Source organism: Eubalaena glacialis, chromosome 10, assembly GCF_028564815.1.
Source record: "Eubalaena glacialis isolate mEubGla1 chromosome 10, mEubGla1.1.hap2.+ XY, whole genome shotgun sequence".
Classification (NCBI taxonomy): Eukaryota; Metazoa; Chordata; class Mammalia; order Artiodactyla; family Balaenidae; genus Eubalaena; species Eubalaena glacialis.
In genome coordinates this window covers 70,488,904-70,511,037 of record NC_083725.1, presented here as the reverse complement: position 1 = coordinate 70,511,037, position 22,134 = coordinate 70,488,904, and the positions used below count along the sequence as shown (strand labels likewise).

Genomic DNA, 22,134 nt, shown 5'->3' with positions numbered 1-22,134 from the left:
AGAAAGACAAGGAGGTGAAAACTAAACATGATACCATTTGGCTCAGACTTTAAGGCTGTGGGAATGTTGATAAGAAAGATCAACATGCGCTGGAACGAGCAGTGAACTGCAGTGAGAAAAGCACATACTTCGCATTCACGTGGTACTCGGTTTAAATCACAGCTCTACTCCTTACAAGCTGTAGGGTAGTAAGCACTAAATCTGTCTGAGCTTAAAGTGGAAAATGATTATAACTCAATCTGTTTTGCAATACTGCAGCAAAGAATGAAGATAATACATATACAGTATCTGGTACTCTGCCTCACATAGAGTGGGTATCTAATAAATGGCAGCTATTATTACTAGGGAGGGTGAGCTTTCTGGAAAAGGAAGGGCTTGAAGGGGGCAATGAACCATGAACAGGATCTAGATAGGGGTGTGAGGAGAACAGGGGTAGAGTTGGAAGTGCTACAAAGGCTCACAGGTAGGAAGAAGTAAGCTGCGTGTTCAGGGCTAGAGAAGCCAGTTCTGACTGGAATGGGGGTTCTTGCGACAGAGGGGAGCCGGCTTGGCTGGGAGGAATGCAGGGGTGGGGTGGGGCCTGTCAATGAAGAGCAGAGTTGAGGGCAGGACAGATAAGGGATCTAGATTTGACATTTATCTTCAGGAACCTTATAGACTCCCAGTAAGGCAGACTGAAATGGTTCTCTGTTGAGCTACAAAATATCTCCCTGAGCCTGGAAAAGTGCTGGGAAGAAACTGTGACCCAGGCAAGCTCCATTCTGCTTCGGGCCTCACAGCCTCCTCATCTGAAGAATGAAGCGGTGGGTCACTTCCAAGGGGGTGACTTTGGGTAAATTACTCAAGCCATCCAAATTTCTGTTTCATCATCTATGAAATGGGGCTATACTACTTGCACAGTTGTAAGGATTTAGTGATTTAAGTCTCACATAATGCCTATCTCAAAAAAGGCATTCAATAAACATTGGTCACTATTAGTAATAGTTAATAATGTTATTAAAATATTATTATTTTATGTGCTTTATAATATACATATACAACAAATATATGTAAAAAATATACAAAAGTATGTTGTCAAAGTAATATGCTATAAACATTAAACAAAACTCTGAATATACATGGGTTCTAAAAAAATGTAGTAAAACTAAGCATGACAGGCTGGGTGTCTTTTTGCTCCACCTTAGTATCCATTTACCTTGTGTTCATTCGCTGGGGTCTCTGAATGCACACTAGGAGCTTAAGAAAAATGTAGAGGGTAAAAACAGATTATCCAGAAAATCCTGTCCATTATCTTAATTTATTTTGCTAGTTCAGGGGCAAACACTTAGTGTAATTAACAACACTCAAAAACAACACCTACTTTGTACTGAGCACCTGGTATGTGCTAGGCACAGCACTCGCTGGTTTTTCTCATTTAATTTTCTCATTTAATACTCACAGCAAAGGTGTGAGGTAGGTCAATCATCATCCCACTTTGCAGCTGAAAAATCTAAGGCTAGAGAGGTTAGGCTACTTTCCCAAGGTCACAGAGCTAACAAATGGCACAGCTGGGATCCAAACCTTGTTTTCTCAGTCTGACAGCTGGGAATCAAACCTTGTTTTCTCAGATTCTGAATTCCTTACTGACAGGATTCCTGCCAGTGATATGAAAACCTCTCCAGCAAACCCACTGACAGAGTCACAAGAAGAGAACCACTTACGGCCTTAGGAGGACTTTGGGCCTGGGACCACTGCTCCAAAGGGAGGAGAGGGAAGGAAGCAGGATGCAGAAGAGCCTTAAAGTTCAAAAGTCAGATTTTCTGAGGAGGCTTTTCAAACAGGACAGAGAGAGCAGAACTGTGAGGCAAACTGCTAAAGTGAATATGGTAAGCCCAGTAACATATTAGTTTGACTATTTTTAATATTCTTAGATTTCTCTATGTTCCTCAGTTTCCAGGAAAACTCCATGGGAAAAAATCCAACTGGTTCCAGTCATGCTGATAGGATTTGTGTTATGGCCATGATTGAGCTGGGACTTTGGTGAAGAAGCACTTGGGCCACAGCAATGGTGGTGGGGAGATACAGCCTGACAGCTGCCCCTGCTGGGGAGCCCTGGAGGACTGCAGTTTTGTGGTCTCACTGCCTCCGTGGCTAGATCAGTGCCCAAGAAGATGCTGGCACACACAAGCTGGTAGGCACTCAGATTGGTTCCTAATGTTTCTCAGCAGTCAGAATGGTTGCTGAAGAGGGCAGACAGCAGAAGCAAGAAGAACTACAATCCTGCAGCCTGTGGAATGAAAACCACATTCACAGAAAGACAGACAAGATGAAAAGGCAGAGGACTATGTACCAGATGAAGGACCAAGATAAAACCCCAGAAAAACAACTAAATGAAGTGGAGATAGGCAACCTTCCAGAAAAAGAATTCAGAATAATGATAGTGAAGATGATCCAGGACCTCAGAAAAAGAATGGAGGCAAAGATCGAGAAGATGCAAGAAATGTTTAACAAAGACCTAGAAGAATTAAAGAACAAACACCTAGAAGAATTAAAGAACAAACAAAGATGAACAATACAATAACTGAAAAGAAAAATACACTAGAAAGAATCAATAGCAGAATAACTGAGGCAGAAGAATGGATAAGTGACCTGGAAGACAGGATGGTGGAATTCACTGCCACAGAAAAGAATAAAGAAAAAAGAATGAAAAGAAATGAAGACAGCCTAAGAGACCTCTGGGACAACATTAAACGCACCAACATTCGCATTATAGGGGTCCCCGAAGGAGAAGAGAGAGAGAAAGAACCCAAGAAAATATTTGAAGAGATTATAGTCGAACACTTCCCTAACATGGGAAAGGAAATGGGCACCTAAGTCCAGGAAGCACAGAGAGTCCCAGGCAGGATAAACCCAAGGAGAAACACACCGAGACACAGAGTAATCAAATTGAAAAAAATTAAAGACAAAGAAAAATTATTAAAAGCAACAAGGGAAAAATGACAAATAACATACAAGGGAACTCCCATAAGGTTAACAACTGATTTCTCAGCAGAAACTCTACAAGCCAGAAGGGAATGGCATGATATATTTAAAGTGATGAAACGGAAGAACCTACAACCAAGATTACTCTACCCAGCAAAGATCTCATTCAGATTCGACAGAGAAATCAAAAGCTTTACAGACAAGCAAAAGCTAAGAGAATTCAGCACCACCAAACCAGCTCTACAACAAATGCTAAAGGAACTTCTCTAAGTGGGAAACACAAGAGAAGAAAAGTACCTACAAAAACAAACCCAAGACAATTAAGAAAATGGTAATAGGAACATACATATCAATAATTACCTTAAATGTGAATGGATTAAATGCTCCAACCAAAAGACAAAGGCTCGCTGAATGGATACAAAAACAAGACCCATAAATATGCTGTGTACAAGAGACCCACTTCAGACCTAGGGACACATACAGACTGAAAGTGAGGGGAAGGAAAAAGATATTCCATGCAAGTGGAAATCAAAAGAAAGCTGGAGTAGCAATACTCATATCAGATATAACAGACTTTAAAATAAAGACTATTACAAGAGACAAGGAAGGGCACTACATAATGATCAAGGGATCAATCCAAGAAGAAGATATAACAATTATAAATATATATGCACCTGACATAGGAGCACCTCAATACATAAGACTAATGCTAACAGCTATAAAAGAGGAAACCGACATAGGAGCACCTCAATGCATAAGACAAATGCTAACAGCTATAAAAGAGGAAATCGACAGTAACACAATAATAGTGGGGGACTTTAACACCTCACTTACACCAATGGACAGATCATCCAAACAGAAAATTAATAAGGAAACACAAGCTTTAAATGACACAATAGACGAGATAGATTTAATTGATATTTATAGGACATTCCATCCAAAAACAGCAGATTACACTTTCTTCTCAAGTGCACACGGAACATTCTCCAGGATAGATCATATCTTGGGTCACAAATCAAGCCTTGGTAAATTTAAGAAACTTGAAATCATATCAAGCATCTTTTCCGACCACAACACTATGAGATTAGAAATTACAGGGAAAAAAACTTAAAAAACACAAACACATGGAGGCTAAACAATATGTTACTAAATAACCAAGAGATCACTGAAGAAATCAAAGAGGAAATCAAAAAATACCTAGAGACAAATGACAAAAAAAAATGACGATCCAAAACCTATGGGATGCAGCAAAAGCAGTTCTAAGAGGGAAGTTTATAGCAATACAATCCTACCTCAAGAAACAAGAAAAATCTCAAATAAACAATCTAACCTTACACTTAATGGAACTAGAGAAAGAAGAACAAACAAAACCCAAAGTTAGTAGAAGGAAAGAAATCATAAATATCAGAGCAGAAATAAATGAAATAGAAACAAAGAAAACAACAGCAAAGATCAATAAACTAAAAGCTGGTTCTTTGAGAAGATAAACAAAATTGATAAACCTTTAGCCAGACTCATCAAGAAAAAGAGGGAGAGGGCTCAAACCAATAAAATTAGAAAAAGGAGAAGTTACAATGGACACTGCAGAAATACAAAGCATCCTAAGAGACTACCACAAGCAACTTTATGCCAATAAAATGGACAACCTGGAAGAAATGGACAAATTCTTAGAAAGGTATAACCCTCCAAGACTGAACCAGGAAGAAATAGAAAATACGAACAGACCAATCACAAGTAATGAAATTGAAAATGATTAAAAATCTTCCAACAAACAAAAGTCCAGGACCAGATGGCTTCACAGGTGAATTCTATCAAACATTTAGAGAAGAGCTAACACCCATCCTTCTCAAACTCTTCCAAAAATTTGCAGAGGAAGGAACACTCCCAAACTCATTCTATGAGGCCACCATCACCCTGATACCCAAACCAGACAAACATACTACAAAAAAAGAAAATTACAGACCAATATCACTGATGAATATAGATGCAAAAATCCTCAACAAAATACTAGCAAACAGAATCCAACAACACATTAAAAGGATCATACACCATGATCAAGTGGGATTTATCCCAGGGATGCAAGGATTCTTCAGTATACGCAAATCAATCAATGTGATACACCATATTAACAAACTGAAGAATAAAAACCATATGATCATCTCAATAGATGCAGAAAAAGCTTTTGACAAAATTCAACACCCATTTATGATAAAAACTCTCCAGAAAGCGGGCATAGAGGGAACCTACCTCAACATAATAAAGGCCATATATGACAAACCCACAGCAAACATCATTCTCAATGGTGAAAAACTGAAAGCATTTCCTCTAACATCAGGAAAAAGACAAGGTTGTCCACTCTCACCACTATCACTCAACACAGTTTTGGACTAGCCACGGCAGTCAGAGAAGAAAAAGAAATAAAAGGAATCCAAATTGGAGAAGAAGTAAAACTGTCACTGTTTGCAGATGACATGATACTATACATAGAGAATCCTAAAGATGCCACCAGAAAACTACTAGAGCTAATCAATGAATTTGGTAAAGTTGCAGGATACAAAATTAATGCACAGAAATCTCTTGCATTCCTATACACTAACAACGAAAGATCAGAAAGAGAAATTAAGGAAACAATCCCATTCACCATTGCAACAAAAAGAATAAAATACCTAGGAATTAAAAAAAAAAAAAAAAAAAAAAGAATGGTTGCTGAGCAGCTGAGCACATCAATCCCCTCTCAACCACCCCTGCGCCGCCCCCAACTCAGCTGTCACTGCTGTTAGAATAAGACAAAGCTCCTTACTATAGACAGCCTCCAATGCCTTGCAAGACCTGCTTATTCTCTAAGCTCCTGGCACCCCCCTCTGAGCTGCCGTCCCATCAGCCTTTTTCAGTCCTTCACACTTGCTGTTGTTCCTCCTGCCACGGGGCCTCTATAAACAAAAGTTCCTTCTGCCAGAAAAGCTCTTTTTATCCTTCTTCACCTAGGTTAATTCTTCCTCTCCTTCACTTCGGACTCAAGCTTCCTCTGGGAAGCTTTCCCTGACCAGAGGAAATCTCTCAGAGGCACTCAGGATTCTCCATACCATTCCTTTGCAGCATTTGTCACAGTTGTAATTTCATATTTGCATGATTAACATCTGACTAGGCTTTAAGCTTCATGAGGTGAGGTCTGTACATTTTTGGCTTAACCACCGATCCATCAGGGCCTAGCACAGTGCCAGCACACAGTAGGCACTATTTGTTGAATGAATAAATGACTGAACTAATTCACCATTTTTATTTTTTTCCTAGGGGATGTCAGTTCCTCCATTTACAGGTTTCCTCCATTTACAGGTTTATTATGACTGTAAATAACTATTAACGTCTGCCTAACTCTTACCATTCACCAAACACTTCTACAATTCTCAATAAGTATTTGTTAACTGTTTACATGAACAGAGATGAATAACACAGCAATTGTCTCCCACCTCCAAAACTCACAGTACTGTGTGTGTGTGTGTGTGAGAGAGAGAGAGAGAGAGAGAGAGGGAGGGAGGGAGGGAGGGAGGGAGGGAGGGAGGGAGGGAGGGAAGGAAACAGATGACCCATCCTAAAAGAGGGTGATAAGTGCTATCACAGAGGAAGTAGTATACAAGTACCTGGAGGGCTAGGGAAGGCTTCCTGGAGGACGTGACACTGATGACCCAAAGGATGGGTAATTTTCTATACCACAAGAGTTCACCTGCCTGGAATTCTCACGAGATCCTGGGAGGGTGGCCTGGCAAGTTATCTTACAGTCGAGGTCACTGAGGAAGTTAAGGGACTGCCAGCTCAAGGCCATACAGCCAAGAAGCAGTGGGGCCAGCACTAGAGGCTCAATCCCAGGGCTGGGCTCCCCTTCAGGGGCATCCCTCCTTCCCCCAAGCCACCCCAGTAAGCCCTGGCTGTTCTCTGCTCCTGGGCTTGGCCAACCACCTGACTCTGCTGGGGTTCTCAGCAGCTGACTGGCTGTTTCCACAACTCACCTACTCTTGAAGTTCATAAAAAGCTGCTAACCCAATCTTCCCCAGTTGCTTTCCATCACCAGTAAGCAAGCAACCAGAGACTCAGTAAGTCCACACCTCAGAAAAGGTGCCAGGCCCTGCACCACTCTGCAAAATTGTTTGTTTGGTGAAGGCCCACTTGAGCAAGCCCTGGAGTTTTAGTGTGTGATTTGGACCCTCCCCAAAGGGCTCAGTTTTTTCTGTAGAGCTTAACCCTGAGAATTATATTTCAAAGTTCTCAGTGGGAAGCCCATTAACAAGATTTGGAAACTAAGATTCAAAAAGGGAGGGTCTATGACCTACTAAGGGTCATAGAGGCAGTTACTGTGACAGAAGTGGAACCCAGGTCTTGTTTTTTTTATTTAATAATCTTCACTTTAATGCCAATTATTTATATAAGAGAACCACTGAGAATTAATTTCTGACAGTGCTATTTTAAATAAAAAATATCATCTTCAAAGTTACGTGACGATGTTAACAGATGAAGTTTGTAATATATTTTAAATACATACTGCTCTTCTCTCTAAAATCCAAGCCAGCTATTTAGTGACAAATTCAGTGGCAAACTTTAATAACTTCAGTCAAACTTTAGTAACTTTTCTATCAGCGACTGATTCTGTCTCCTGAATAATAATGAACTTAGTAATTCCAGGGTAATACAGCGACTAGACGGTCTAGGTTTAAATCCTGTCTCTGCTGGCCTTCTTCCTGACTCTCTGTTCTTGTTTCCTTATCTATAAAGTGGAGGTAATGATACCTATCTCTTAGGATTGTTATAAGCATATAGTTAAAGAGCTTAGAATTGTGCCAGGCACATTGCAAGTATTCAATTACTGCTAGCCGTTATTTTTTTTTTAACATCTTTATTGGAGTATAATTGCTTTACAATGTTGTGTTAGTTTCTGCTGTATAACAAAGTGAATCAGCTATACGTATACATGTATCCCCATATCCCCTCCCTCTTGCGTCTCCCTCCCACCCTCCCTACTCCACCCCTCTAGGTGGTCACAAAGCACAGAGCTGATCTACCTGTGCTATGTGGCTGATTCCCACTAGCTAGCTATCTATTTTATATTTGATAGTGTATATATATATACCTGTCACTCTCTCACTTTGTCCCAGCTTACCCTTCCCCCTCCCCATGTCCTCAAGTCCATTCTCTACATCTGCGTCTTTATTCCTGTCCTGCCCCTAGGTTCTTCAGAACCTTTTTTTTTTTTTTTGGTAGATTCCATATATATGTGTTAGCATACGGTATTTGTTTTTCTCTTTCTGACTTACTTCACTCTGTATGACAGACTCTAGGTCCATCCACCTCATTACAAATAACTCAATTTCGGTTTTTTTTATGGCTGAGTAATATTCCATTGTATATATGTGCCACATCTTCTTTATCCATTCATCTGTCGATGGATACTTAGGTTGCCTCCATGTCCTGGCTACTGTAAATAGTGCAGCAATGAACAATGTGGTACATGACTCTTTTTGAATTATGGGAACCCAGGTCTTCTAATCCTAAAAACTTTGTATTCTTTCTGTAACATTATGCTGCCTTCCAACATCCCAGAATTCAAAAAAACCTGTGTGGGTTATGCCCTAGCATTCAAAAAAACGCTCTCAACAAGCATCAAATTACAAGAGTGATGCCAGTTAGGCCTTGACCTTTGGTCTAGGATAAAGCTTTTGTTTCAACCTACTGCAAGCCACAAGAACATTTATGTATTTACTGGTTAAGAGAGTCAGATGTTTTGGTTGCTCTGATGCCACCATTAATATCTTCCCATCAAGCCAAAATGATACAACAATCAATAGACAGACAGCCTCCCTGAGGCCCCGAGACAGCCAAATGTATTTACCAGCCAGGGTTTTTGTTAATTAGATAAAATCCCTGGATCAATATGCAGAACATTTACCTATACTGTAGCTAAGCACATTCTGGACACCTTAATCCTGGCACATGGACAGCAAGTGCCTCAAGCCCCAAGCTGGGGCATCTGGGGACAAGAACCAAACCAAGCCATCAATGCAGAGCTAGAATAAATGTGTTTAGCCTTCAACAAAACCCAACCCTTTCTTCTTTCCTGTGTTGCAAATCAAACCAGACTTTTTTCCAAAGGTGTCTAGTAAAAAACTTTTAACTGGTATGAAGTACTTTATTGTCTGAAACCATCAAACCGGAAATCAAAACAAGATGTCAAAACAATCTCTAAACCCATCATTGAGGCAGCATGCTATATATATAGCGGGAAGGGTCAGAAAGACCCACTCAACTGCTTAGTTGACCTCTCCACTTGAATATCTCACTGAAACGTTAAACTCAGCATGTTCAAAACTGAACTCATCTTTTTCTTCCAACCCAGTCCTCCTCCAGGATCTTCATCTCAGCGAATGGTAACAGCATCTCCACAGCTGATCAAGCCAGGAAACGGAAATTCATTCTTAACACCTTCTTCTCCCTAATCAACCATATCCAATTCTATTCATTCATTCATTCATTCAAGATTCACATATTGAGTACCTACTACATACCAGGTACTGACACTGTTCTACACATCACCAAGTCCTGTCTAGCTTACCTCCCCCATCTCTGCTACTGACATCTTACTTCAAGTCACCACCTGCCATCATCCTCTCTGGTCTGGACTACTCCAGTCACTTTCAACCGGTCTTCTGCATCCACCACAGCTCTATCAATCTATTCTCCACAGAGCACCCAGAGTGATCTTTTAAAATTACAGATCTAGATCATGTCACCATGTATGTGTCTCTCTCTTTCTCTCACATACACACACCTTAAAATTCTTCAATGGCTGCCCACTGTTCTTAGTAAAAATAAAAATCATTAACTTGGCCAACAGATCCAGTGTGATATGGTCCTTGCTTAACTTTCCAACTTTATTTCACACCCTCTCCCACTTACTCTCTAGAGTCCAGTCATACTGGCCTTCTCTAATTCCTTCACATCTTTGCTTGACTCAGGGCCTTCTACCTACTGTCCTTCTAACACAATGTTCTAGTTTTCTCTTCATCCTTCAGAGTTCACTTCAACCTCACTCAGATGCTTTGCCTTACTGACAACATACCCCCACCCTTAACCCCTCCTATACTCAAGGTTAGATTCCCAAGTGTCTTGTACTTCACTTTTTAAAGAGTTTTATTAAGATATATTTCACAGGACTTCCCTGGCAGTCCAGTGGTTAGGATTCCGTGCTTCCACTGCAGGGGGTACAGGTTCAATCCCTGGTCGGGGATCTAAGATCCCACATGCCATGCGGCACAGCCAAAAAATAAATTAAATAAATAAATATTTTAAAAACTCTCCTCTAAAAAAAAACAAAGGAGAAATAAAAAAGATGTAATTCACATACCATAAAATCCATCCATTAAAAGTACACAACTCAATTGTTCTTAGTAGATTCAGAGTTGTGTGATCTTGACTACTAACCTCAGAACATTTTCATTAGCCCAGAAAGAAACTCTGGACCCATTAGCAGTCACCTCCTAGTCCCTCCCAACCCCAGCCTCTCCAGGCCTTGGCAATCACCAATCTACTTTGTCTCTATGGATTTGTCTGTTCTGGACATTTTATGTAAATTGAATCATATAATATGTGGTCTTTTGTGTCTGGCTTCTTTCACTTAGCATAATGCTTCTAAGGTTCATTCATGTTGTAGCATATACCTAGCAGTACTTCATTTCTTTGTACTGATAAATAATATATCACTGTATGGTTATACCATATTTTTATTTATCCATTGATCAGTTAATAGACTTTGGAGTTGTTTCCCTCTTTAGGCTACTATGAATAATGCTGCTGTGAACGTTCATATACAAGTACATTAATATACATGTTTTCATTTCTCTGCAGTACATACCTAGGAGTAGACTTGCTGGATCATAAGGTAACTCTATGTTTAATATCTTGAAGAACTGCCAACTGTTTTCCAAAGCAGTTACACCATTTCACATTCCCACCAGTAATATATGAGGATTCCAATTTCTCCACATTCTTACCAACACTTGCTATTATGTCTTTCTGATTACAGCCATCCTAATGGGTGAGAAGCGGTATCTCATTGTAGCTTTGATTAGCATCACCCTAATGCTAATGAAGTTTGGCATCTTTTCACGCGCTTATTGGTCATTTGAAAATCTTTTTCGGAAAAATGTCTATTCAGATCCTTTGTCCATTTTTAAATTGGGTTAACTTTTTTATTGTTGAGTTGTAAGAGTTCTTTACATATTCTGGATGCAAATCTCATATAATTTGCAAATATTTTCTCCTTTTCTGTGGGAGAGTCTTTTCACCTTCTTGAAAGTGTCCTTTGAAAACAAATGTTTTTAATTTCCATGAAGTCCAATTTATCTAATTTTTTCTTTGGTTTCCTATGCTTTTGGTGCCATTATCTAAGAAGGCTTTGCCTAGCCCACAGTCACAAAGATTTAATCCTATGTTTTCTTCTAAGAGTTTTATAGTTTTAGCTCTTACATTTAGGTCTATGATCCATTTTGAGTTAATTTTTGTGTATAGGTGAGGTAGGGCTCCAACTGCATTTTTTTGTATGTGGATATCCAGTTGTCCCAGCACCATTTGTTGAAGAGACAAACTGTTCATCACTTTGAAGTACATAATTATAATTGCATAATTCGTCACCTGGCTCCCGGTTAGCCTGTAAGTACCAAGAGGGCAGGAACTGTGCCAATCTTGTTCACCACTGTACCTCCAGCACTCAGTCCAACGCCTAGCTCCTAATAAGCACTCATATATATTGGTTGAACTAAGTAATAATTCTATTATTAATAATGAACACTCAACAACTCTGTAAGTTATAGGTATTATCATTTCCATGTTACTTAGTCTTACAGAAGTTAGGCAACTTGTGCCTTGTTTTGCTGGTTCTCGATTTTTGACTCATGTGCTCCCTCTTCATCTGAGAAGAGGGTCAATGAGCTCCTCCAGAGCAAGTACTGCTTCCCCTTCCTCATTTTGTTGCCACCAACACAAATTTAGCTCAGGGCTAGGCACAACGGACAGGCTGGACAGGCGAGTGACTGAGGGACAAATGGACAATGCCCTCCATGACCAGGTCCCTTCCTATCTCCAGTCTCTTCTGGCCTCAGGCTGTGATCCAGCAACACCAAACAGTATATAATTTCCCCTCCTCACCACACACTCTAGGCTGTTTCTTGCCTCAGTGCTATCACTTACACTGTTCCCTTTACCTGGAATGCCTTCTCCTTCTATTTGCTAAGCCCTCCTGATATTTTAAGACTCTAATCTTTTTCACTAGGAAATGTCCGAGAGGTGTCATTTCCTCTAGGACATTTTCTCTGGTCCCCCAGGTTGATTAGTGGCATATCCTGGCCTCCTGTCTCAGCAGTGATCACACTGTGTTACCACAGTCTTCCCCAGACTCCTTCACTGAGGGCAGGAATCATGAGTGGTCAGATGTCCCCTGTGCCAAGTATACAACCCAGCATATGACAGGTGTGCAGTAAAATTTTGTCAAATGAACAAATGAATCCTGGAGAGAAAGGGCAGGCAGTCTGCAGTCCAAGACTGACACCATCAGACATTCTTCTTCTAAAAAGCGCTTGGGCGGATGGAAACAACTGAGTTAAGCACTCAGCAGAGGGCTTCCCTGGTGGCACAGTGGTTAAGAATCTGCCTGCCAATGCAGGGGACACGGGTTCGAGCCCTGGGCTGGGAAGATCCCACATGCCGCAGAGCAACTAAGCCCGTGCTCCACAACTACTGAGCCTGCGTTCTAGAGCCCGCGAGCCACAACTACTGAAGCCCGCGCACCTAGAGCCCGTGCTCCGCAACAAGAGAAGCCACTGCAATGAGAAGCCTGCGCACCGCAACAAAGAGTAGCCCCCGTTCGCCGCAACCAGAGAAAAGTCTGTGCGCAGCAACAAAGACCCAACGCAGCCAAAAATAAAATAAATAAATTTTTAAAAAACCAAAAAAACAACAAAAAAAGCATTCAGCAAAGGCCCAGCTCCCTGCCGGGAGAAGGGAAGTGGGTAGGGGTATAGTCTTTCGCCCAAGTTTGTTCGAAAGGAAATGTGATCTCCACTGGGAGAACAGGAGGCCTCACATCTGCCAGCCCCGACAGCTCCTCACATGGCTCAGCCCGAGGTTGGACAGATGTGCCTTCAGACTGCCCTGTGCCCTAGGTTTCGAGTGAGTGGTTCCTGAGTCCAGAAGCCAGGCTTGGGTTTGTGCTGAGCCCTGGAGCAGTGCCACCTGCTCATGCTGCTGACAGGTGGGACAGGGGCCTCAGGCCTGGGCTTCCACTCCTGAAGAGCCAGACCTGAACTTGCTAACAAGGTGTAAGTGCCTTGGGGGAGGAAGGAAACAGTTGCCACACAGGGAGAAAGGAGGCGAGGACAACGGGAAGAAAAAGGGACCCAGCCTTCCTCTGATATAGCCAATGGGAGTATGGAAATAAGACTCTGGATTGCCTGTTTCAGGTTTGCTGAAAAGTCAGTAAAAAGCAGCTTTCCCCAACTTTCACTGTGCTGGAGAAGAGGATAAGACATGTGGGAAACCAGACCTTGTCCCTGCCCTGGGGAGGCACACAATCCAGTGGTTTAAGGTGAAGTCTAGCCCAAACCTTCTTAATATAAAAAAGAGTGTGGCGAGTGGCAGAACCTTCCCTGCCCCTTTAGCCAGGCAGGCCTATACCACAAACGGTTAGCCAGCTCTACATAAAACAGGTCAACATGGGCTTCCCTGGTGGCGCAGTGGTTGAGAATCTGCCTACCAATGCAGGGGACACGGGTTCGAGCCCTGGTCTGGGAAGATCCCACATGCCGCGGAGCAACTGGGCCCGTGAGCCACAACTACTGAGCCTGCGCGTCTGGAGCCTGTGCTCCGCAACAAGAGAGGTCGCGATAGTGAGAGGCCCGCGCACCGCGATGAAGAGTGGCCCCTGCTCGCCGCAACTAGAGAAAGCCCTCGCACATAAACGAAGACCCAACACAGCCATAAATAAATAAATAAATAAATACATTTTAAAAAAACAAACAAACAAACAGGTCAACAGTGCCCACACTTCAGGTGGCTGTCCAGAGCTGCTGGCTTGCTGCATGAGGATTCCTCATCTGTTCCTGATTTGGGCAGCATGGGAACCGCACTGGTTTTCCTGTTCATGGGCTGAGTGCCTCCTCAGTCCTGATGTTCAGCCCTGCTTCTCCCACCTGACCTCCAACCTTTCTTCGAGCAAAGGATTCCTCTCCTGCCATGGCTAACACGGCTCTTCCTAGATGACCCACGTACCTTCCCAGACCAGCAGGCAGGTGTGGGGCAACGGGCAGATCACACTCAGCTGGGAGGAGTCAAGGAAGTCTTCACAAGGGCTGTAGGACTTGAGCTGACGCTGGGAGGCTTTAAGCAGAGGGTAATGAGCACCGTGTACAGAGAGCCATCTGTGTGGAGGGCCCACACCTAGAACCTAGGAACTGCAGATTCCAGAGTATCCTTAAAGAGGATGATGAAATTTCCCGCCTCTGAGCAGAAGAGCTTCAGATTGCTGCCCTTCACTGTCCAGAGCTCTCCCAAGGCTCTGGGGCCAGCGGAAGGTAGGGGGCCATCAAGGCAGAGACACACACAGCATAGAATCCAGAGAGGGCAAGGAGGAAAGGAGGGTAGAGGACAATATTATTACCAGGTCTGAGTTTTATTCCAAATACTGATTTAACCACACATCATACACATGGTGACCCAACCACGTATAAACTATAGTAAATATTTTTTTTAAATTGAGAATGGAATTCTATCCTGGTATCAGCAGGTCTGTTGGGCAGAACTAAAGACCAGGACACACAGAGGAAGAAATTAGGGGTAGCGTTAAGCACCTGTGCAGAGTCTAGGGCGTAAAAAGGCTAAACAAGGACCTGCGGTAGGAATTCAAGAAAGCTTCCTTCTAGCAAGGGTGGTTGGGCTCTCCCCACCCCTACCTGTAGGTCTAGCTCTCTGAGTGGGAAAAACTGTGATTGGTAGGTTACATGTTTGTTTCCTTGAGACCAGGTGGTGGTGGAGGGGGGAGATTGTCAGTTCTGAGGGGCAGGGTCTGTGCCTTGCTCATCTCTGACCCCCTCACGAGGGGTGAAGGGAGATTCTGATTGAGTCATCATGACCAAGAGAGATAGGACAAGAGGAGGCAGGAGGAAGGCAGGTTAGAGACTGGTGACACACAGGAAAGTCCCTACAGACCCTATCCACACAGGCAAGGATGAATGTTCTGAATCATACACACAACATAAATTCAATCACTTCCTGTAATTTTGGGGCAGGGGTTTACCTGCTAATGAGAAAAATGTGTATTTGAAAGAGCTAAATCAATCAACCCTTGGGGCTCAATGGAACAGGGTAAACTCAGCCTCCCCTAGGTGATGGAAAGGTGGATTCACAGCACTGCTGCTCTGTAAATGCACTGCCTATACTGGCTCGCCAGAGGAAAGCAGCAGCCTGGCAGCAGTTACCTCAGCAGTCATCAACAGGTGATTAAAGGGTCAGCAAAGGCCTTAAAGGACGGGGCACAGCCACTTTCCGCCCCCTCATGCCATTGTACTGCAGCAGAAGGAAACGAGGCTCATCTGTTTCTGGCCACGCACTGCCTGCAGTTATGAATGGCTCTTGTAACAACAAGCTGACATCTGTGCTTGGTTTTAAAGATGCATCATTGCATGTTTATTAAACTATTGCTCCATCATATTTATTTGGCTACAAAACAACTCCCAGCCCATACTTCCAAAAGTGGTTTATTAAAAACTAAGCCTTGAACATTAATACTCAAAAGCACCCTTGAGAATCAATAATAATGCTGCAGATAAAATGAAAAGGAATCAAAGCAGTAAGTCTTGATGGGGGCTGTGACTGCCTTTCAACACTTTCTTGTATGTTCAGGCAACTGGAGTGAGGAAGAGCACCAACGGGTGTGCAGCGCTGGGTGCAGTGACAGCCTCTCCAAACACCTGACTTCCTGTTTAAAATGTGGACATGGTGGCAGGGAAGGGAGGGTGTCCTATGGCCACCTAGCTCTATACAAAAGGCAAAAAAATGGCCAAAGTTAGGCCTAATGTGGGCCACTAGTTTCACCAAGAATGAAGCCTCTGCCCCTAAACAACAGCCCCATACTGATGCCCTACGTCTGAGCATCTGTCCAGAACACAGACTCTGCCCTGCCCTGGGCACCAGGCTGAGGCCCGAGTCAAGTCCTGTCCCTGAGCAAGAACAAGTCTCAGATCTAACTGACCAGTGGTCACTAGGAGAACAGCTGAGCCAGGGAGGCTAGAAATGCAGTCAGCCCCTGGGCAGGGGCCCAGCATGTGCACCCAGCCCTGCACGCAGGCTGCTCTGGCAGAAAGGTCTCTTCCAGCTCCCTCTCAAATCTCCAAGCCTCTCCACTGGTGCCCACCTGCACACCATCCAGGCAACAAGCAATTACAAGTGACCGATCCCACAGAGAAACAAGAATAAACTGGAAGATTCATTGAAGAACCTACAGGATGTACAGGAACTCCAAACCACACCCTTCAAAGAACAAAACAGCCAAAGGATCCGGGGACGTTTGGGGCCAGAAAAAAGACACAGGGACTGATTCTCTACCTTAAAATATCTAAGGGTTGACCTGGGCCAAAGAAGCCCAAGTGACTTGGTGACTACAAGGAAGCCACAGGGTTCAGTTCCCAACTGACTGTGAGGATTTCCTCCAAGGCAGAGCCACCACCAGAGCAAGGGGCCCATCCTGCTCAGCCCTCCTGCGCGGGAGAGCAAGGCCTGGGGTATGACACTCACCTGCTAACTTCTTGGACATTGTTGGCTCGAACAGCTTCCATCAGGGCTGCATCTGAAGAGAGAGGGGGCACTGGTCAAATCCCTGGCCAGGACCTACCCCTCAGGGCTGCCTGGAGGGCCCAGTAAGACAGTGGAAGTGGAGGCACTTCAGAAACATGGGCTTTAGCAAGTGAAAGGATGCCAAGATATACAAAGAGAAAGCTAGTCATCCCCTGCCTATGTGGTAGCCTCTGTTAACAACTTGCCTTCCACATCTTTCTATTAGAGCCCAAACGCTTAACTCTCATCACAAAGGTGATCCAAATAACGTGTTAGTACCACGTGTGGCCTACAGTAATCAGTGTGTGAACTCCTTCACTCTTCATTAGCTATAAAGCTCTGCAGGTTTATGTGATTATCACTGTTGTTATTAATCATCCCCCTACCTTGCCCCACTTTCTCCCCCAACTTCAGTTTCTCAGCCTAGTTTTGAATCTTGATGTCACAGGTCACAAGCCCAGCAAGAGGGACAGGATAGGGAGGAGCAGGCAGGGATGTGGGCCCCCCTGAGAGTGGAGACAGCCTCGACCAGGAGGCCAGGCTCCAATACACTCTGCCCGCTATTCACCATGTGCTATGGCAGCCCCTCTCCCTCTCAACCCCAGCTTCCCTGACTATAAAGCAGAGACAGTAATCCCTGCCCTGACGGCCTCACAAGGATGCTAAAGAAATGAAATAATGGCTGAAAAATCTGCAAACACCCAAGTGCCAAGCCCAACAAAGGGAGATCCAAAGCAGAGGGTTCCAATCGATCCTTTAGGAATCACCAGGCCTAGCAGAAAGGCAATGTTAAGTCTGGCCTGGCCTGGACAGCCTGTAGGCTGTTGGCACCACCTTGTGGCCATAAGGAAAAGCTGCCTGGCTCGAAAAAACTCAAAAGTCAGTAGAGGCACAATTCTTTCCTGGGCCGGTGGAACACTTTGAGCCCAGCTGGTCCTGAGCTCCACTGATGGGCACTGGACAGACTCGTACCCATCCCTGCCTCAAGGAGCTCTCAGTCCAGCCAAGAGAGTCACCCAGTAAAACATGAGAGGAAGCACTGGAGCAGGGTGGAAGGAGCAGACTCGGGCTCCAGTCCTAACTCTGCCACTTACTTTCTGTATGACCTGGCTAACTTACCTAACCTCCTGAGCCTCAGTTTCCTCATGTGTACAATATCCACCTTATCATGCATATACAAATCAGTTCTGTGGTTCAGACCTATGCATATGCCTTCACCTCACCTCCTGGCCTAGACTGCAGGGCCAGGTCTTCCTTGGTTACCTTCCCCAGTTGTTCTCCCAACACACACCCAGGCATGCTTGGGCAGCCCCTAGCTAGAAGGGAAACAAGCCTTCCTCAGATATTGCTGTATCCACGCTCCCCTCAGTCTTCAAGAAGAAGTGGCCTCTGCAAGGTCACAGAGGGAGTGAGGAATGAGCTGAGATCAGAACCAGGGCCTCCTGGCTCCTAAAGGGCAGTAATGACTGTGCTGCGCTGAGGGTCTCAGCTTACAACTCAAAGGAGACAGGGTAACTGGCAGGTCAGAAGGATTGAACTGGTCATGGTTTTGGTCATTATCTATTTTGGTGAACAGACCCTAGTCTCTTTGCTGGGGTTCACACGCCACAAAGTCCAATCTGGAGCCCCCCAAAAGCTCTAAGGCAAGACCTTGGACACCTTCCCCCCATCCTTCTAAACATACTGGCCTCGGAACATTCCCTGCTCATCAACTTTCCATTGCCTACAGGAGAATTCCAACCTTTCCAAACCCTCATGCCTGATATCCAGACCCCACTCCATCTGCTCTCACCTCATTCCAAAGACCCCCTGTCCTCCAACCAGGCTGGACACTCTGCTAGCCTCTATACATGCCAAGCTGACCTGCGACTACTTTATCTTTGTTCCCGGAAACCTCTGCGTAGAATACAAACCATCTCAAGGTACATTTACTAAGTACCTACACTAAATACCAGAGACTATGGTGGACAAACAACGTGAAAGTATTAAGGAAGGTAGCTGGCATCAACCTGAAAATATCAAGATGCACTCGCTGCTCTCATGGAGCTCACAATATTCACTCTCCTTTTCATCTTTGCCTTATCCTTCGGAACTCAAGTTCAAATTCCCCATCCTCCAGGAAGGTCTCCAATCATTCAGGAAGGCTTTCCTGACCCTGCTGGCCTTCTGATCCCCCAACAACACACTGTCAGACCACTCACCAAACCCACAGGTCTAACTGCCTGCACTGTCCCCTTAACTGGCATTGTGTTAAGTTAGGAGTTCTACATCAAGCTCCAAAGTAAGCACACACAGAGTATTCATAAAAATATTGGAAGTAATAGAATCATAGCATGCCCAAGCTAGAAGAGCCCTTAGGGGTTCTATTTCAACACCCTCATTTTGTAGATGAGAAAACAGAGGACCAGTGAGGAGGAGCAAAACTCCAAAGTCACAATGGGAGTTAGAGGTAGAACCAAAACAAGATCCCAGGTGTCCTTACTCCCCATCCAAGGCCCTTCCTTTATAGCTGGTCACATCTGCTGAATAAACAAATGAATGTCAAGGGAGTCCCTCCTCTTGGTCCAAAATCTCAGAGCTTGGGATGCATGGAATGTAGGAACACCATGCCTTAGTCTTCTCCCTTGAGGAAAAGCTGAGAACCTGAGTAGTTGGACTCACGTAGGCCAGAAGTCTAGCTCTCTGCCTGCTCTCCCAGTCCCTGCTCAGCTCCATGCACCCAGGGGGAATGCCAACCTGGGTCAGCCAGCCCCCATGGTTGCTCCGGGGATCTACAGAGCCACTTCCTTGTCTTCCTTCTCCTGCCAACTGCCCCACATAGCAAGATCACCTCACACCTGAGACCAGGCACAGCAAAACCTTAGGAGTCTCCCTGATGGATACACCCACGCTGCTGAACTCCAAGAAGAGTCAAAATAACAGCACTGTAAGAGTACTGAGACATCATCCTTCACTGTATAAGTGGGGAAACTGAAGCTAGAGAGGAGCAAGGGGCGAGCAGGGCCAAAGCTGGCATTGAAACCAAGTCTCCTCTTCCTTTCTTAGGCCACCTTAGGGAGGGCAACTTCTCTAAATCATCTAATGGTTGCCCTTAAAACACGCGCGGTTCCTTGGAGACCTCTTAAAAGAGGAACTGAACCAGGCGATACGGTAGAGAAAATGCTCCCATTGTACAGATGGACAAAGTGATGCTCAAAAAAGGGAGGCTGACCTGTAATAACTGTATTATTATACAATAATAGTTGTACAATTTGGGAAATTATACAACTCAGAGACACTGAACTCTTCGGCCTGCTCTATGACCTGATGATGTCCAGGTCCTACCAGGACTGAGGCTCCGGTGGTCTAAATCTATATGCAACTCCCACCCTCCAAACATAAGGAGTCAGGACACTCCTCCCGCCTCTCACTTCCACAAACCCATACTGTCCCGATAATCACCCTTGTTGGACGGGCTCTTGCTGTAACAGTGTACCACCAGCACCGTCGCCAGCGCCCACACGCCCATTCCGGCCCTGTTGAGGACCCCGTTCCAGCAGTCCTGTCCAGGCAGAGTGTCTTCGGGGCTAGGAAGGCGTCCCCACGTGGCGGCTGCGAGGCAGGGGGTCTCGGTACCTCCTCTCTGGCTCCCCCCAGTGGCTGCCCCTCCTCTGGTGAGTAAGGCCGGCGATGTTCCAGGGCGCCCCCCGATGGCTGCCCTCAGCCATTGAGGCTCCCCGCGTCCCTCGGTGGTCACACTCCGGTCGGTGGCACTCCCACGGCTCCGGAGCGATGGGGACCTAAGCAGCTGGAGGAGTAGCCGCGGCGCCGACGCTGTTCTCCTCAACACCAGGGACCCCAGCATCGTGACAGCTGCTTCGATAACCCCCTGGTGCCGGCCCCTGTGCTGGCCACGTCCAACATGGCTGCCGCGGCGCGTTCGAAGACGCCGCGTAGTGGAATTACGCACTACTTCACGGGAGTGGTAGTCCACAGCCCTAGATCTTGACGCAGAGGAGGAAAAAATAAACTACATTTCCCAGAAGGCTCTGGAACTTGCGCCAGAATGACTGACGACTTAAGGGAGCCCGAGGCATGTTGGGAAATGGAGATCGGGCGGGGGGGCGTGGCAAGAAGGGAAACAACCAAGTAGGGGCGCGGCGATCAAGAGTTAAGGTTGGAATTCCAGAGCCGCTTTCCAAGTTCAGTTAAAACGTCTGACGCAATTTCTAACTGTTGAAAATTAAACAGGAATCTTCAGCGAAGGCCAATTATGAAACTTATGTTTATTTCTTTTAGCCTATATCTCTTTTCAGCCTGGGACTGCTTTTCAAAAAGATATCTAGGTAACTGGTGCACCTGAAATAGGAATTCCTTTTCTTTTCCTACACAGACTTCCTTTCGGCTGAAAAGCTGACGCCTAATCTTGCTTGTCTTATTTTCAAAGGGCTTTCACATGGGCTATCTCATCTCATCCTCATGGTAGCTGCATATGGGAACCTGGGCAAGGACTATAATTCCCGTATACAGGGAAGGAAATTTAGGCTCAAAAGTGAAAGGATTTGTCAGTAAATCAATAAATAAAGCTCAAGTCTTCTGACTCCCTGCACCCCCAACCTGCCCTCTCTTCTCCAGAGTGAACCCACAGGTAGGCAAAGGAGGAAGCTCTTCTTTATGCCAGTTCCAGCTCCTGCACTTACTTCACAGTATCAGAGCCTTCCCAGATGACTCTATTTAAATTAGCAATCTTCCTTCCCCTGTCTTTCTTATCCTGCCTACTTTTTCTTCATAGCACTTAACCACCTGACATACTAAATACTTATTTGTTTTGTTTATTGTCTTTCTCCAGTAGATGTGAGACCCACGACACAGGGACTTTATTTTTTTCACTTTAACACATCACTAGCACCCAGAACAATGTCTGGAACAAAAAGAGGTACTCAATAAATATTTGTTCAGTGAATGGCTTACTCTCACTTTATTAGTGTGGGGGAATGGCTATGAACTTTAGAGTCCAGGCAGACCTGGATTTCAATTATGACTCTTGTATTTACTACATGTGTGACTTTGGACAAATTTCTTTGCCTCTCTGATATTTAATTTCCTCATTTTTATCAAAGATAATAATACCTACCTTCAAGACAATCGGTTGTATTAAATGCGGTAATATGTAGACCACCACCATCCCTGGCTCACAGTAGGTCTTCAAGAAATGGCAGCTCTTGTATTCCCTACACTAGGGGTTTATTGGATTCCCTACTCTAAACTTCTTGTGGGCAGAGATGGGGTTTCTCATCTCCCCATCCCCTAGTAAAGGCACTCAGCAAA

General features: G+C 44.6%; 1 protein-coding gene across 1 annotated transcript in view; it reads right to left on the bottom strand.

Annotated features, from left to right (window-relative positions):
- The window catches only part of CLPB (ClpB family mitochondrial disaggregase), a 146,394-nt gene extending 125,666 nt beyond the window's left edge, over positions 1–20,728 (bottom strand). The window contains exons 1-2 of the mRNA XM_061202895.1: positions 20,269–20,728; positions 16,789–16,840 (exon numbers count right to left, since the gene is read on the bottom strand). Coding sequence (XP_061058878.1) covers positions 16,789–16,840; positions 20,269–20,671 — 455 coding nt within the window. The 5' untranslated portion in view covers positions 20,672–20,728. The remainder of the gene's footprint in view (positions 1–16,788; positions 16,841–20,268) is intronic.
- Between the last annotated feature and the right edge of the window lie 1,406 nt (positions 20,729–22,134).